The following is a 14,029-nucleotide window of genomic DNA, read 5'->3' as shown; positions in this document are numbered from 1 at the left end:
TCTCTGTTTGGGTGAATGATAATCACTGAACCTGAACACAGGACGTGGGGAAGTGATGCACTACATGAGGCTAACAAAGTATTTCCGTTTCACAAGTCGCTGTAACAATTCCACTGTCCTGATTTCTTTATTCAATTTAATGCAAAGTATGACAGGATTGCATCTCCATCTGAGAGCTGCATCCTCATTCATACAGTAGCTCTGAGCAGCTGCTGCCATTAATCGGCAGCTGCATACACACATACACACACCTGCACACACCGTGATGCAACACACGACAGCTAACGTTACCCTGTACTGTTCTTCCCTGTGAAATTGTTACGTGGCCTGTATTCACTGTCTCGCCCTCCTCGCGTTGTTCTGTTCATGTTTTGTGGCACGATTTCTATTTTTCTGGTAACTGATTTGAAAGCAGTAACCTAATCACAGCCCCTCTTCCATTCATGGAGGACAACGTCAACCTTGTGTGCTAAGAAGAGAATAACACTAGAGTGACTTAGTGACATGTGAAGGTGTGTGATATCCAATTCTCTTTCATCTCTCGCCTTAATGCTTTGTCTCATTTTTGTGGGGGATGCTGGATGCTTGTCTGTCGAGGTATTTGTCACCTGCTGCATGCAGTCAAATGTAACTCAGTTAAAGATTCATTTGGTTAAGATGTGGTTAAACAGTTATTGATGTGGGCTCTTGCAAGCTTTCTGAGTGGTAGATGTACCTTTCCCATTGAAAGCATGACCAGTCGTTTATATCAATATTTTCCTGATTCATTTACAGTTTCGGAATCATTGTGGCTCCAATCAGCAGCTGGAAATGGGCATCTCTGGACTGCTGCAGTTCATCAAAGATGCAGCCGAGCCCATCAGTGTGAAAAAATACAAAGGCCAAACCGTGGCTGTGGACACGTACTGTTGGCTGCATAAAGGAGCGTTCTCATGTGCTGAGAAGCTCGCTAAAGGAGAGCCAACTGATCAGTAAGCATCTTTATTTTTCTAGCCGAGTGAAGAAACAATGTTCTGAAATACTGCGTGTTGATATTTACTTTGTAATCTTCTTTAATGGGGGCTGAATGTCCAGAACTGATACCGGTGTTTTCATTTGTTCAATCCTAGGTATGTGTGGTACTGCATGAAATTTGTGGACATGCTGTTGACCTTCAGAGTCAAACCAATTCTGGTGTTCGATGGACGCAATCTGCCTTCAAAGCAAGAGGTGGAAAAAGCTCGCAGAGAGTGAGTATTTAACTTGGATGTGTCTGTATGGATGCACAACACGCACATGTCCCGGACAGCCTGTCATCTACAACCTCTCGGGTCCCAGAATGCTTTTGAGCTCCAAACTGAAATCAAGTTCATATGGTTATTTTGCCAGTTTTTTTGTGAATTTTGACATAAAAGTGTGAGCTGTGTTACTTTAAAATGTTATAGCTGGAGCTAACAGCTGATTATGCACTGAGCTAGCTGGGAGGTTTTCCTCTCCAGATGATGAACATTTTTCATCCATTACTTTTGTGCTTTGTGTTTAAGGCACGAACACAGCTCCTCATGTTGATCCCCTCAGAAACTGTCAGTCGTTCTGGTTTGCTTTCTGCCCCGTCTGGGGGTCCAAGCAACTCACTGCTCACTGACAGTAGTTGTGGCCAGTGACTTGAATCCGTTACATTCCGTTAAAGAATCAAGAAATCTTTTGGATCCTTCTTTATAGTTGTTACACATCTCATGTTTGTTTGTGCTAAGCACTACTTTCCACTGCCTCTCCACAACACACCGAACACAACTTTGAGTCGTTCTTGGACGGCCTTGACCCAAACCCAGCTCCAGATTGTCTCACACACACACACAAACACACACACACACACACACACACACACACACACACACACACACACACTCACACACACACACACACACACACAAACCATCTGCAAGAAACGCACAAAACAACCTGAGCTACATGTAATACAGCCCCTCTGCTGGACTCAAACCTAGCTTATGGTGCTTCAGAGTGAACATTTCCCATTACTCAGACCTCTGTTAAACAGCACATCATCACATTTAGCGCCTCACTTTGCAAGCTACTGTAACTGTGGGACCTGTGTGAGTGTAGTTTCCATTTTGTCGTACAGAAGTGGGCGCGGCTTCATCTGAAGTGGGTTGGAAAAACAATAGACTCACTCTGGATATGTCCTCCTGGGACGAGCCAAGCCACTGGTTCACATTAATGCCCACTGTTGGATGATCAATCAATAAGCCCATTGAAAGAAGTATTTTGTTGTTGTTTCATCATTTCTGTTATTCATTGAGCAAAACATGCTGAACACTCTCTGGTTCAAGCATCTATGGGTCATTGTAAACTGAATATCTTTGGGTTCTGGACTGGTGGTTGGGCACAGCAAAGAATTTGAAGACGTTGTCTTGGTGTTGCCTGGACTGCTCCTCCTCCTTGGTCTGATGGTCTTTTTTTTTTTACTATTTTCTGACATTTTAGAGAGCAAACCATTAAAGGATTCATTTAAAAGAACGATCGACAAATGTATCAAATGTAATTGTAAGTTGCTGCCCGAGATCACATATGTGGAGCCATGGGTGAAGATCCAGTGAGTGGCAGTGAGGTTGGGTCTTTGGCAGAAGGAGATAGAACACATGGGAATGCACCATCATTCAAACAGAGACAAGCTCCGCAGAGAATACTGTAAAAGAAAGAAATGACACCAAATGTTTCGTTATCATCCGGAGTTTCTGTGAAGCACTGATGGCCTCTGCCAAATGGTGTTTTTCATACCTGCTAACAAGCATGCTCAGACAAAGCAAGCTTTGTCTGAAGAACTGCATTCCGACACAGTAACAGTGCAACATTGTTTGTGTGTGACAGTGCAGAGAGGAATGTACAGACCTGCAGACGGGTGAGACCAAGAAAGCCCTCCAGAAACAAATGCTTGAACATTAAGTACTAAAAGATGTCCAAAACCTTTTTGTTGTGCTGAACAAGGAAGCGGAGCTGTGTCTGCGGCTGTCCTACCTTACTGTGATGCCACAGCATCTCTACCCCCAGCTGACACTCAGACAGCTTCAACAAAAACATCTGAGCCTTTTCCAAACACATTTGTCTTTTGTAGGTTTTAGAACATTCTCAGAAACATAACCATCAATTTTAATTCTCATTTAGTTTCGATATCTGACTCTGATTTTCATTGGCAATTCTAAAGTGTTGCATTGTTAATTGTTTCGTTTATGTGCCTCTCAGCCGCAGGGAAGCCAACCTTCAGAAGGGCCGACAGCTGCTACGTGAAGGCAAAGTGTCTGAGGCCAGAGACTGTTTCACCCGCTGTGTTAACATCACCCCAGCCATGGCTCATAACCTCATCAAGGTGATGACTTGTTCACTCTGGGGCTGCCCTCGAAAAGCTGATGATTCCAGCCATCAGTCGAGGAGACCCAAGTCGATGTGCATTTTGTCAGTTGAATCAATGCACTTTTGTCGTTGTACCCAGAACAACACAGTGATACATTTGGCCATTTGAGCCCTACAGACACATTCGTTGCTCTCTGTTACTTTATTTCATTCTTTGTAGTTACATCCAGCAAGCTTTCATCTTGGCGAAGTTTGTTTTTTGGAACTGTTTGTCTTGTTTTTTACACCAGGCTGCGAGGGCAAGAGGGGTGGACTGTGTTGTGGCTCCATATGAAGCTGATGCTCAGTTAGCTTACCTCACTAAATGTGGTTTGGCCCAGGCTGTCATCACAGAAGACTCTGACCTGCTGGCATTCGGCTGCAAAAAGGTATCACATGCTCGACCCAGGGGCCGCACTTCCAGCTGCATACACATGTATAAACACAGAGGAAACCTGGTGGTCATATGGAGAAGGGTTATGTTTTTAGACAAAAAGCAAACATAGCCTTTAAGAAACGGCCACATGAACTACTACTCATATATAGCCACCAACACAATAATCAATTGTTTTTCACAACCATCCAGGTCATCCTCAAAATGGACAAACAGGGCAACGGCCTGGAGATAGATCAGAATAACCTTGGCCGCTGCCGCTCTCTGGGGAACGTTTTCACCGAGGAGAAGTTTCGCTACATGTGCATCCTCTCTGGCTGTGATTATCTGGCCTCCCTGCACGGCATCGGCCTGGGCAAGGCCTGCAAGCTACTGCGGCTCGCCAAAGACCCCGATATTCTAAAGGTGAGACCAGGGCTGAGGCAGTGAGGTCGCATTATGCTATTCGAAGTTGGGATTCCAAAGGTGTAACAAAAAGTCCATAATAAGACGTGTACAACGTAAAAGTTCTCATTTTAGAAAATACTCTTTTGTATGTTTTAATGTGTATTATTACATACAAAATATGAACAGGCATAAAGTGTTACAGTATATATTGTAGATAAGATTTAAAATCCAACACAATTTTGAATAATGGTAAAAAGTTGTTGACATAATTGCTGATACATTTTAATAAAATACTCAGGAAATGTATACAGAAAGTAAGTCAGAAGTTGTCACTAATTGCACTAATTCCAACACTAGCATAAAAATGATCGTGTTAGTAAGTTGCAGCAGTGCCACAGTGACGAACCGTTTCTTGTTGTCAGGTGATCAGAAAGATGGGCCAGTACCTGAAGATGAATCTAGTCATCCCTGAACAGTACATCGAAGGATTCATCAGAGCCAACAACACCTTTCTCTACCAGCTGGTGTTTGATCCTATCAGGAGGAAGGTTGTACCGCTCAACCCCTACCCAGAGGACATTGACCAGGCCACCCTCAGCTACGCCGGACTGTATCCTCCTGTCCTGAGTCACACATGTGGTCTTTGTCAACAATGAAAATACTTCAGTGCCACTCTTGATTGTGTTTGACTTAGAATGGTTTGAAATCAGGCTTTCCTCTCCATCACTTACATAGTATTTAATCCTTGATGTTGAGTCCAGTAATCTAGGAGATGACAAAGGCCTGCAGATGGCCATGGGAAACCTTGACATCAACACCATGAAGAGGATAGATGACTTTAACCCAGACAAGCCCATCCCACAGGTATCAGATCACGATCGCTGAAAGGATTCCTGAGGATCAAAAGAAGTACGATTAATTCAGAACAACTTTGCAAATGTCTTTTCAGCACTCTAAACCCCGCAGTCACAGCTGGAACGACTCACCGGCTCAAACTGGACAAAGTATTTGGAGCAGAGGCTTCAAGCCAGCATGTGCTGCCTCTCCCCAGTCTGCTGCCTCCCCAGACAAGCCTCTCTCCACCAGAGGGAAGGAGAGAGTCATCAGCCTGGACGGAGTGAGGCTGCCCTGCAGGGAGCTGCAGGTGAAGAGACCTCGAGAAGGTAAGCTGTTCACATGTCGTGCCTTCCAGTCCCTTGAGATGGAGCTTTGCTGTTTTCTCTCCACCTCTTTCTTTCTTTCTTTCTTTCTTTCTTTTTATTTTCATCCATGTTGCATCAAGTTAGTCCTTCTTTTTCTTGCTTTTCTTCCATCCTTCTGTTTGCTTTCCCTTCCCCTCTCATACTTTAGTCACACTCTAAGCATTTGTTTAATGTGAATTTGAGGGGGGGGGGGTCCAAATGCCGAACCAATTTCACCTCTGCAGCACGTGCACAAACATGAACTGCAGTGAATGTTTTGATAAAACTGGATAAAATACAGTCATTTATTGTTTTTCTTTTTCAGAACCTGGACACGTAGAAATTCTACTTACCGTAGTCTTTCACATTCACACTATCACCATCCACAGCCGTGATGAGTAACTAGTAGAAATGACTATTTTAGTGTATTATAATACCAGTAAATACTAAGTAGAATGTATAGTATAATGTTAGTATCATGTTAATATATTCATTATGTGATGTTTGTGTCTTCATTACAATTTCATATAATACTAATACAGTGCCATGCAACGCCCTCCGTCAAAAGTTCTTACCATGAATAATTGAGAGAGTAAAAGATGACCTGATTTCCAAAAGTCAGAAAGTTAAAAATGAAACATTTCTTTAATATATAAAGCAAGATTAATTTTTTATTTCTGTCTTTTACAGTTTCAAATTAACAAAAAAGAACAAGGGCCAAAAGCGACAGCTTGTGCACCCTGCATGCTCAGTACTTAGTAACTCCACCTTTGACAAGTATCACAGCTTGAAAAGGCTTTTTGTAGCGCTGAAACTTCAACATAGCATTTGTGTCAGTAGATGGGCAGACAATTTAAAATGGACCGGAGGAGAATTTTTAACCACCTACAAGCTGGATTCAAGGAAACGACTCCCAGAAAAACGGCACTGCTAATATCATCGTGCTCTGCTTATTACACTCTGATGGCTCAGGGCCTGATAAAGCTGCAGCCACTCCTCCTCAGTAAACTGTCTCTCCGCTGTCTTGGTCAGGTCCTTCTCAAAAGCAAGTTGAATTAAATAAGCCTTTTGGGGCCCAACTCTGGACTTTTTATCAACGCTGTCCTCTTTTGTGAAATGAATGAAATGAAATGATCCTCGGGTGTTAGAATTGGTCCTTTTAAGGACACTGAATAACAGTGGCAGCAAAATGCCAGGTAGGATAAGCTGAAAGGAACAAAAAAGCAAAAGCTGCCTGTTATGACATCTGCAGTGTGCTTGTCTTTTGTGTCCCGTAGACCCCAGTCTGTCAGACCAGGACGTGCTGCAGCAGTACTCAGCCTCCAGTCAGAAGCGACCCAGATCAGATCGTCAGTCAGACAAGCCAGCGCTAACCAGGCAGTCCCGACCACGCAACCGCTTTGCCACCCTGCTGCAGAGGAGGAACCAGGAGGATGAGGAGAACGACCAAGTCACACGCAGCAGGTGACGCTCTCAGGGACTCGTCATCGTCTCGTGATCGTCTTCTTGTTAGACTCATTCTTTGGGTCCCGTCTGGACCTCATGTGCGTAGAAGTTTTGTTGTCACTCAGCATACTCTGTGTGACTGTGTGGATACTAAACATCAACTGTAAGCAGTATTGATGTAATACCACACTGAAACCATGTGAACACAGGGTAAGCTAGCTAGGCTTAGCTTAACAGTTGGTGAGGCTAATTTCTGAAACAGCTCCTCACTGCCATCATCGAGGTACAAAAGATACACTTAACATTGACCAGACAGTGCAACATCATGAAATACAGACAGAATCATGTTATTGTGCTACATGAGCCTTGAAGCATTACTACAGCTGATGTTGTCAGTGGCTTCTGCACCACTAAGAGCACATCTGTGGCTGTATTCATGAAGCTTCCTTATACAAGTAATGATGAAATTCTAAGAAAATACCATAGAATTATGACATTTTCTAAGAATTCCCCCTTACAGATAAGACTAGATTCTTGTAAAGATAAAAGTTATTCAGAAAGCATCTTAGCCCTCGAGAGAAAAAACAGAACAACAGCTAAGGAGGAGGACTTTCAAGAAGTTTCTTAAGCAGAGGAGAAAATAGATATGAGACATGACAAATATTACGCTAAATGGCAGTAAATTAAGGAAACGCTGCAGAGATGGTGCAGGGATAAAGTTTGTGGTCGATGCCATTCGAGAGGTGCTCACGTCTCCCACCCAGTGCCACACGATAATGCTCATACTCATGGAAACTGATGAAAGCTTTTCCCCCATTAATAGATCGTTCAAATAGATAAAGTACTAAAATGACATTATGTTTATTTTCCATTCACAACTATCAGCATGTAAAGTGTGTAGGTCTGAGTTTTCAAACATTTTGCAGGCTGCTTTTAAAGTATAGCTTAAATTTATTCAGACATGCTCATTGCATCAAACCCTGTTCATAATTACATCACGTCTCCATACGGACTAAACTCTGTGATTACGCCGTGCAGTTTCACTGTCCATTCTATACCTCGTATCACTGCATTTCTTTTTTTTATTTATGTACTTCTTGGTTTTCTCCTGGTGTCACAGATCATTACCAGCAGAAACAGAGAAGGAAAATACATTGGCTCAGCGTTGAGTTGGGAACTTCTGAAAGCTGAATCATTGACATTTGGAAATTCTGTGATTTTCTTTTATTTTTTTAAAGTAGAGTTTCTCTCTCTCTTCATTCTTTGAAACAAAGCAAATAAGCACATTTCCCAAAATATTGAATTATTCTTTTCAAACGAGGGCTACAATTGTGATCCCAATATTTTCCAAAATAACTGTCATCGTTTTTGGCATAGTGATGCAGCCTTGGTATGCAGTAAGGTAATGAAAGTCATTATCCTGATCCTGGTTGTGTTTATTCTCATGTAGATTCTTCAGTGGTTCAAGTTCAGCTTCCAGTCTGAGCACGAATGAGTCTGCTCAGGATGATTTACCTCAGCATGTGGAAGCCAGAGCTGAGAGTCCCACTCAGAACAGCTCCCCCAGCGCCCAGTCCAATGGCAGCGATGGTCCTGATGCTCCGTCTATGGACACCCCCAGTCCGCCTCCATCACCAAGCACCGCATCTCCCACTTCAACCAGTCAGGGCCTCAGGCTGTTTCACTGGTCAGGCAGCTCCACCTTGACTGAACAATCAAGAAAGTCCAAGTCCATTGCAGGCCTGTCTTCCCTGCAGCAGTTTCAGTACAAGAAGGACACTTCTTCCTCCTCCACAAAGACTCAACGACCCCCTGGAGACATGCCACTCCCATGTCCATCCTCCACTGACAGAAACCCAGAGGACAAGGATGACCTTCCAGACTCCCCTCCGTCTCAGGACAGCGCCTACTTTTCTCAGTCACAGCCATCCCTCACTTCCTGCCACAAAGAGGAAGTCCCCACCTACAGCTTCCCCGCCTCCTACCAGGGGGATGCTGCATCTGTACGTTCATACAAATCTCCACTGCGTTTCTAAATGTCTATACGTCCCTTGTGGTTGGGTCAGCCTTCACACATACATCATCATCACACTTTGGTGGCTCATGAGTAGGTGTGCAGAGAGCTATTTTGGTGCCATGACTCTGTGTTCTTACGTGTGTCTTTCATATGCTTCCTCAGGAAATGAATTCATGCGAAGATTCAGAGCCAGAGCTGAGTCCCACACACTTAACAGAAGCAGATAAGAAACCTGGCATGCTGAGATCAAAGGTGAGTTTGTGCCTGAGTTCCATCTAACATTTGCAGATGTTTGATTGAACCTTAGTGCTCAGTAGGATTAAAACTAAGTATTCCCAGAGTTTCTTTATGATTGGACAGTGGCCAGTTGTGACAGGCTGCCTTATAGAGCTGCAAACACAGAATGAGTTTCATTAGCACGTATTAGTCTTCCATGACAGCAAGTTATGTGTGCTGGTAATGAGTTCTTTCCACCCTGACAAGCATGAAATATTACCATCCAACCCATAAACACTTTAATGTGATTGTCGTTACCATCATCCATGCAAATAAAGGTACTGGAAGTTGGCCCATGAGCACTCAGTAGTCATTACTACAGTATAAATGGGTACTCAAGGGTTGGATCGCGCCCATCTTCAACCTCTGCCTTCTTTTTGATCGTCTTGACATGCCCTAACAGTTTTGGGGACGCTATCATGTTGACAAACTCAGACATAACAACCTGGCACAGCACTCAAAACTGCTTCTGTGGTAGTTCTTCTGCAATAGGTGTGTCCAAGACCACATTTTCCCATGATGCCACACACACACACACACACACACACAAACAGTGAAAACAATTCCAGCCATGCTGCTGAAAATGACTTGTCTGTACATGTGTTAGAAGTCAGAAAGAAATGAAATACACCATTAAATATTTAGTCAATGTTTTTTTGGGTCAGTTTTACTGGAAAGCAGACAGTATAGAGGCAGACAGGAAACAAGGGGAGAGTGAGGCATATGACATGCAACTAAGGTGCCGGCTGGAAGACACTGCAGTAATGTAGTATGTGTTTGAACCATTTGTCTATGAGGATACCCCAATAAATGAACTCAGCTGTCAATACGTATATACATTTACAAGTGAATGTCACTCATCACAGATGGACGTACTCTAAGAAAAAGGCTTGGATCTGTATTCACAAACAGAGTCCACTCAGAGAGCTTCTAACTGAGGAGTCCTCGCTGAGGAAAATTCTCAGAGCAACTCTGAGCAAAGGAGGAGGTGTGGTTGACCCCTTTGCTAGGTGTGAACAGTTGATTGAAAAATAAATTGATAAATTAAAATGCTCTCTTTGTGATAATGGACAGTGAAATCAATAGGCCTAATCATAGAATTTAGTCTCTGTGGAGACATGGTGTAATTCAGTTCACTATCTCTGTTCACATGCTGATAGCTGTTAGATTGATTTGATTGATTTGCATATGCGCATCATTTTAACACTTCATCTGTTTGAACGATCTATTAATAGGGGGGAAAGCTTTCATCAGTGGTGGTGCAAGTTTCCAGATTCAGTTGGTGAGCTCAGGTTGTTGTAGAGGTCTCTGTACAGGTACAAAGTACCGAACATGGCAAAACTCACTGTATTGCCCTCTGGAAGCTTTACACGGTCACTGTACGCAACTGTTGTTTGTCCAGGAATAGTTACAGCACGAAACTCCCCCTAAAACCTTTCTGTTCGTGCAGATAAAATATACGTCTAAATTGATAGACTTTCGAGGTGTTGGACGGTGTATTTTCAAACTCATGGATAACCACATGCTAACTCTGGCTATGTGCTCAGTACCACTCTGCTCTGAACACATATGTGCGATTGGTAATAATTTCCTGACCTCACTTTTTTTTAAATTCATTTCTCAATTTACAAATAATGAAGGTCGAGACATTTTTGATAGCAGTAAATGTTTTTGTATGGTTTCCTTAGTGTTTTAATCTTATCTCCTTTCTCCGGTCTTTCTCCCTCCAGGTTTCAGGTCTATCGAGGCCGAGCTCCAGCAGCCAGGGTCAGGCAGCAAAGGTGCGAGCGCTGGGCCCAGCCAGGGCCAGCGGACTGAGGAAAAAGTCCACGAGTTCTGGGAAGAAAATCCCCTCCCCCAATAACGAGAACAAGCCTGGTGTCCAGGCCACCATCAGCAGCCTCTGGAAGAACTTCAGCTTCAAAAAGTAAAAGAGAAATACTCAAGTTACTTTGTACAGAATGGAATATTTGAATGTCAGTCATGTAGAAATTCTAGATCACCTTCACCAGGCTGACTGCCTGCACACTTGAATTACTTAGTAACACAACCATTGGCAAGTATCACAGCTTGTAAAGGTTTTTTGTAGGCAGGTAAGAGTGTTTCAGTTGTTTTGGGGATTTTTGCCCATTCTTCCTTTCAAAAGACTTCTAGTTCTGTGAGATTCTTGGACCATCTTCCATGTGCTGCTCTTTTGAGGTCTATCCACAGATTTTCAATGATGTTTAGGGACTGTGAGGACCATGGCAAAACCTTCAGCTTGGTGTTTTTCAGATCATTATCCTGTTGTAGAATCCATCCACTTTTCATCTTCAGCTTTTTCACTGAGAACATGACGTTCCATTCTTCCCTCTACCAGTGAAATGTTCCCTGTACCACTGGCTGCAACACAAGCCCAAAGCATGATGGATCCATGAAATCATGAAATTCTGCACCTTTTTTCTCCAAACATACCTTTACTCATTGCAACCGAAAAAGTTCAATTCTAATTTCATCAGTCGACCGGACTCGATGCCAAAATGCATCAGGCTTGTATAGATGTTCCTTTGCAAACGTCTGGCACTGAATTTTGTGGTGAGGGCTCAGGAAAGGTTCAATATGACTATGAAGGTCATATTTGGGAGGTGTCACATTGGCACATTGGATCAGTGCACCACCACTCCAGACTGCTAAACCTTCCGGAAGGTGTTTTGCACTCCTACATGGGGTTTGATGTGTCTTTCCAGTGATAAACAATCCTACGCAGTTCTCTCACCCAACTTTGTTTTGGGGCCCTCTTCCATTTTTGGTATTTTGAAAGGGTACATTGTGTATACACAGTATGTATACATACATACACACAGACACACTTTATCAGATACACCAGCTTAACTGCACGTTAACGCAAATATCTAATCAGCCAATTGTGTGGTAGCAACTCATTTAGTCATGTCACCATGGTCAAGATGAACTGCTGCAGTTCAAAGCAAGCATCAGAACGTGACTAAAGTGAGGGACCTACCTTAATAATTGTATACGCTGATCTGAGGTCTGTGTGAGGTGACGCATCAGTCAGTGAGGTCTTAAAATGGAAAGTGTTTTCAGGATTCCTGCATGCGCCCTGTTGTTATGGAACACCTGTAAAACCGCCCATCCTGTGTTTTTCAGAGACGCCCAGAAGATGGCTCCCTGTAAGGATGGAGAGCTTGTATCTCCAGTCAAAGACAACCTGCTGGCCAGCTCATCTCAGGCGGACATGAACTTAATCACCAGCTTCTGATCGATGCTTGGAGTGTTTCACGCGGTGCCATGCACGCTGTGTGGGAGTGAAGCTTTTAAACATACCATGTATGTCAATCATTTCTCATCAACTTGTTTCTTAGCCTGTAGTTTTAATAAAGCAACTGTCTTCTGATCCACATGTATGTTGTGTGTGCTGCTGAGTTTCCTAACAATGCACAAATTGTATGAGGTGGGGTTGCATCACATCTTTTTGCTATTGTCTGTCGCCTCAACACAGCAGTCAAAGAATGTGTCACCTAGCTGTAAGAATGTACGATACATATTTGAGTGTTTACTGAAATACCTGCATGCGAGCTGAGGAATGTGGCAACTACTGGCTTCAGTGTGGAGAACCTTCAGCTGTCAGCCTGACACGAGCTTTTGACTGTTGTAGTTTGTGGAGCAGAATCAGTTCCCTCACTTCATAAATGTCAGACTGCGTGTGTGCTCTTGTATCTTTACTATTTTGGTCGAAGAAAATCTCTCAGGTCTGTTTTCTGAATCCTTGCGGTTTGGATGCGTGTCAACCTCCACCTGCCTACCTGTAGCAGTATAAGCAAGCCTATCAGATCAAACTGTTTACTCTCGAGATCAGCAGATCGAACGTTTTTACCTTCTAACCCCTAAAATGAAGCAGTGTGTACCTGTTACCTCTCCACACATTCCAAAATATCAGTGAGCTGTGAGCAGTTCCACCAAGGAGTCATTGTGCCTTTTCAGATTGTTCCATGGGAATAATTTTTGAAAGGCCTGAAGAGCCTTTTTCACACAGTAACAATGGATCACTTAAGGTCAGAAGTCTGTTTTTGCAATCAGCTCTCAGCCCTTCAGGCTTGTCTGTAGTGTTTTAGAAATGAAAATACTTAAAATTAAATTCAAATTCTGGGGTAGGCCTAAACTTAGCTAATATAAAACTGTCTAAAAATACTGCAATCAGTGTATGACATATAAAACAAAACTCATTCAACAAAACTTCACAAATTCACCCCCAAAATGGTATCCTGACCCCCAAGTGACGTACTGCTAAATGCAAATGTGATGTAGTGCTAATGGAAAAACTAACATAAGGTATGCTACAATAACCAACTCTGGCCCTGCACACAGGAAGAGGAGTGACAGCTGAGCTGAGACATGCAGTAGGTTGACTGTTCTTTCCACATGAGAGCGTCAGTGATGCCAGCTACAGTATAGAATTGTTGACAAAAAAAAAGATAAATGAGTACAAAGTGAATTTTACTGCATTAGTCATTCCACAGTGATGCTGTGGGGCAGAATACTTGAGCTAGTCCAGATACCAGGCATGCTTCAGTTGTTCTTCAGCTAGTGTTGCACAAGGGCCAGTGTCCTCGCTGACTGCTTTAAACTTGACACGTGTCAGGTGAAGAGACGACGGCAGCATGGCATGAGCTGGTTTTGTCTTCCTTTTTGTCTAATCCCATCTACTTTGCCACTTTCTTTCAAGTACATGAGTACCTGAACAAATCACTTTGTTTTTGGGTGTATTCATGTGGCGTCAACAATGAAAGGTCCAACTGTTCAGTTGTCTTGGCATGATGGTACTTGCTGTGCTCCACCTAGAACTGCTTGGCTGCAATTAAAAGAGGAGTGCAAATTGTTGCTCAGTGAGAGAATGAGGAGTTATGAGGCCACAGGTAGACTGCAGGCGTAAAATCCAAATGG

The 14,029-nt window shown here is 43.1% G+C and overlaps 1 protein-coding gene across 1 annotated transcript; it reads left to right on the top strand.

Moving 5' to 3' along the window:
- The first annotated feature begins 810 nt into the window (after positions 1–810).
- Positions 811–12,483, top strand: exo1 (exonuclease 1). Its single transcript, XM_076743703.1, has 13 exons — positions 811–971; positions 1,110–1,229; positions 3,241–3,364; positions 3,639–3,776; positions 3,974–4,186; positions 4,591–4,778; positions 4,930–5,032; positions 5,118–5,331; positions 6,627–6,813; positions 8,246–8,798; positions 8,975–9,064; positions 10,819–11,015; positions 12,236–12,483. The coding sequence occupies exons 1-13, from the start codon at positions 811–813 to the stop codon at positions 12,345–12,347; spliced, it is 2,400 nt and encodes a 799-aa protein (XP_076599818.1). The 3' UTR covers positions 12,348–12,483.
- The last annotated feature ends 1,546 nt before the right edge of the window (positions 12,484–14,029 follow it).

Source organism: Chaetodon auriga, chromosome 11 (assembly GCF_051107435.1).
Source record: "Chaetodon auriga isolate fChaAug3 chromosome 11, fChaAug3.hap1, whole genome shotgun sequence".
Classification (NCBI taxonomy): domain Eukaryota; kingdom Metazoa; phylum Chordata; class Actinopteri; order Chaetodontiformes; family Chaetodontidae; genus Chaetodon; species Chaetodon auriga.
The sequence above is the reverse complement of the archived record's forward strand: the minus strand, read 5'-3'. Positions and strand labels throughout refer to the sequence as shown.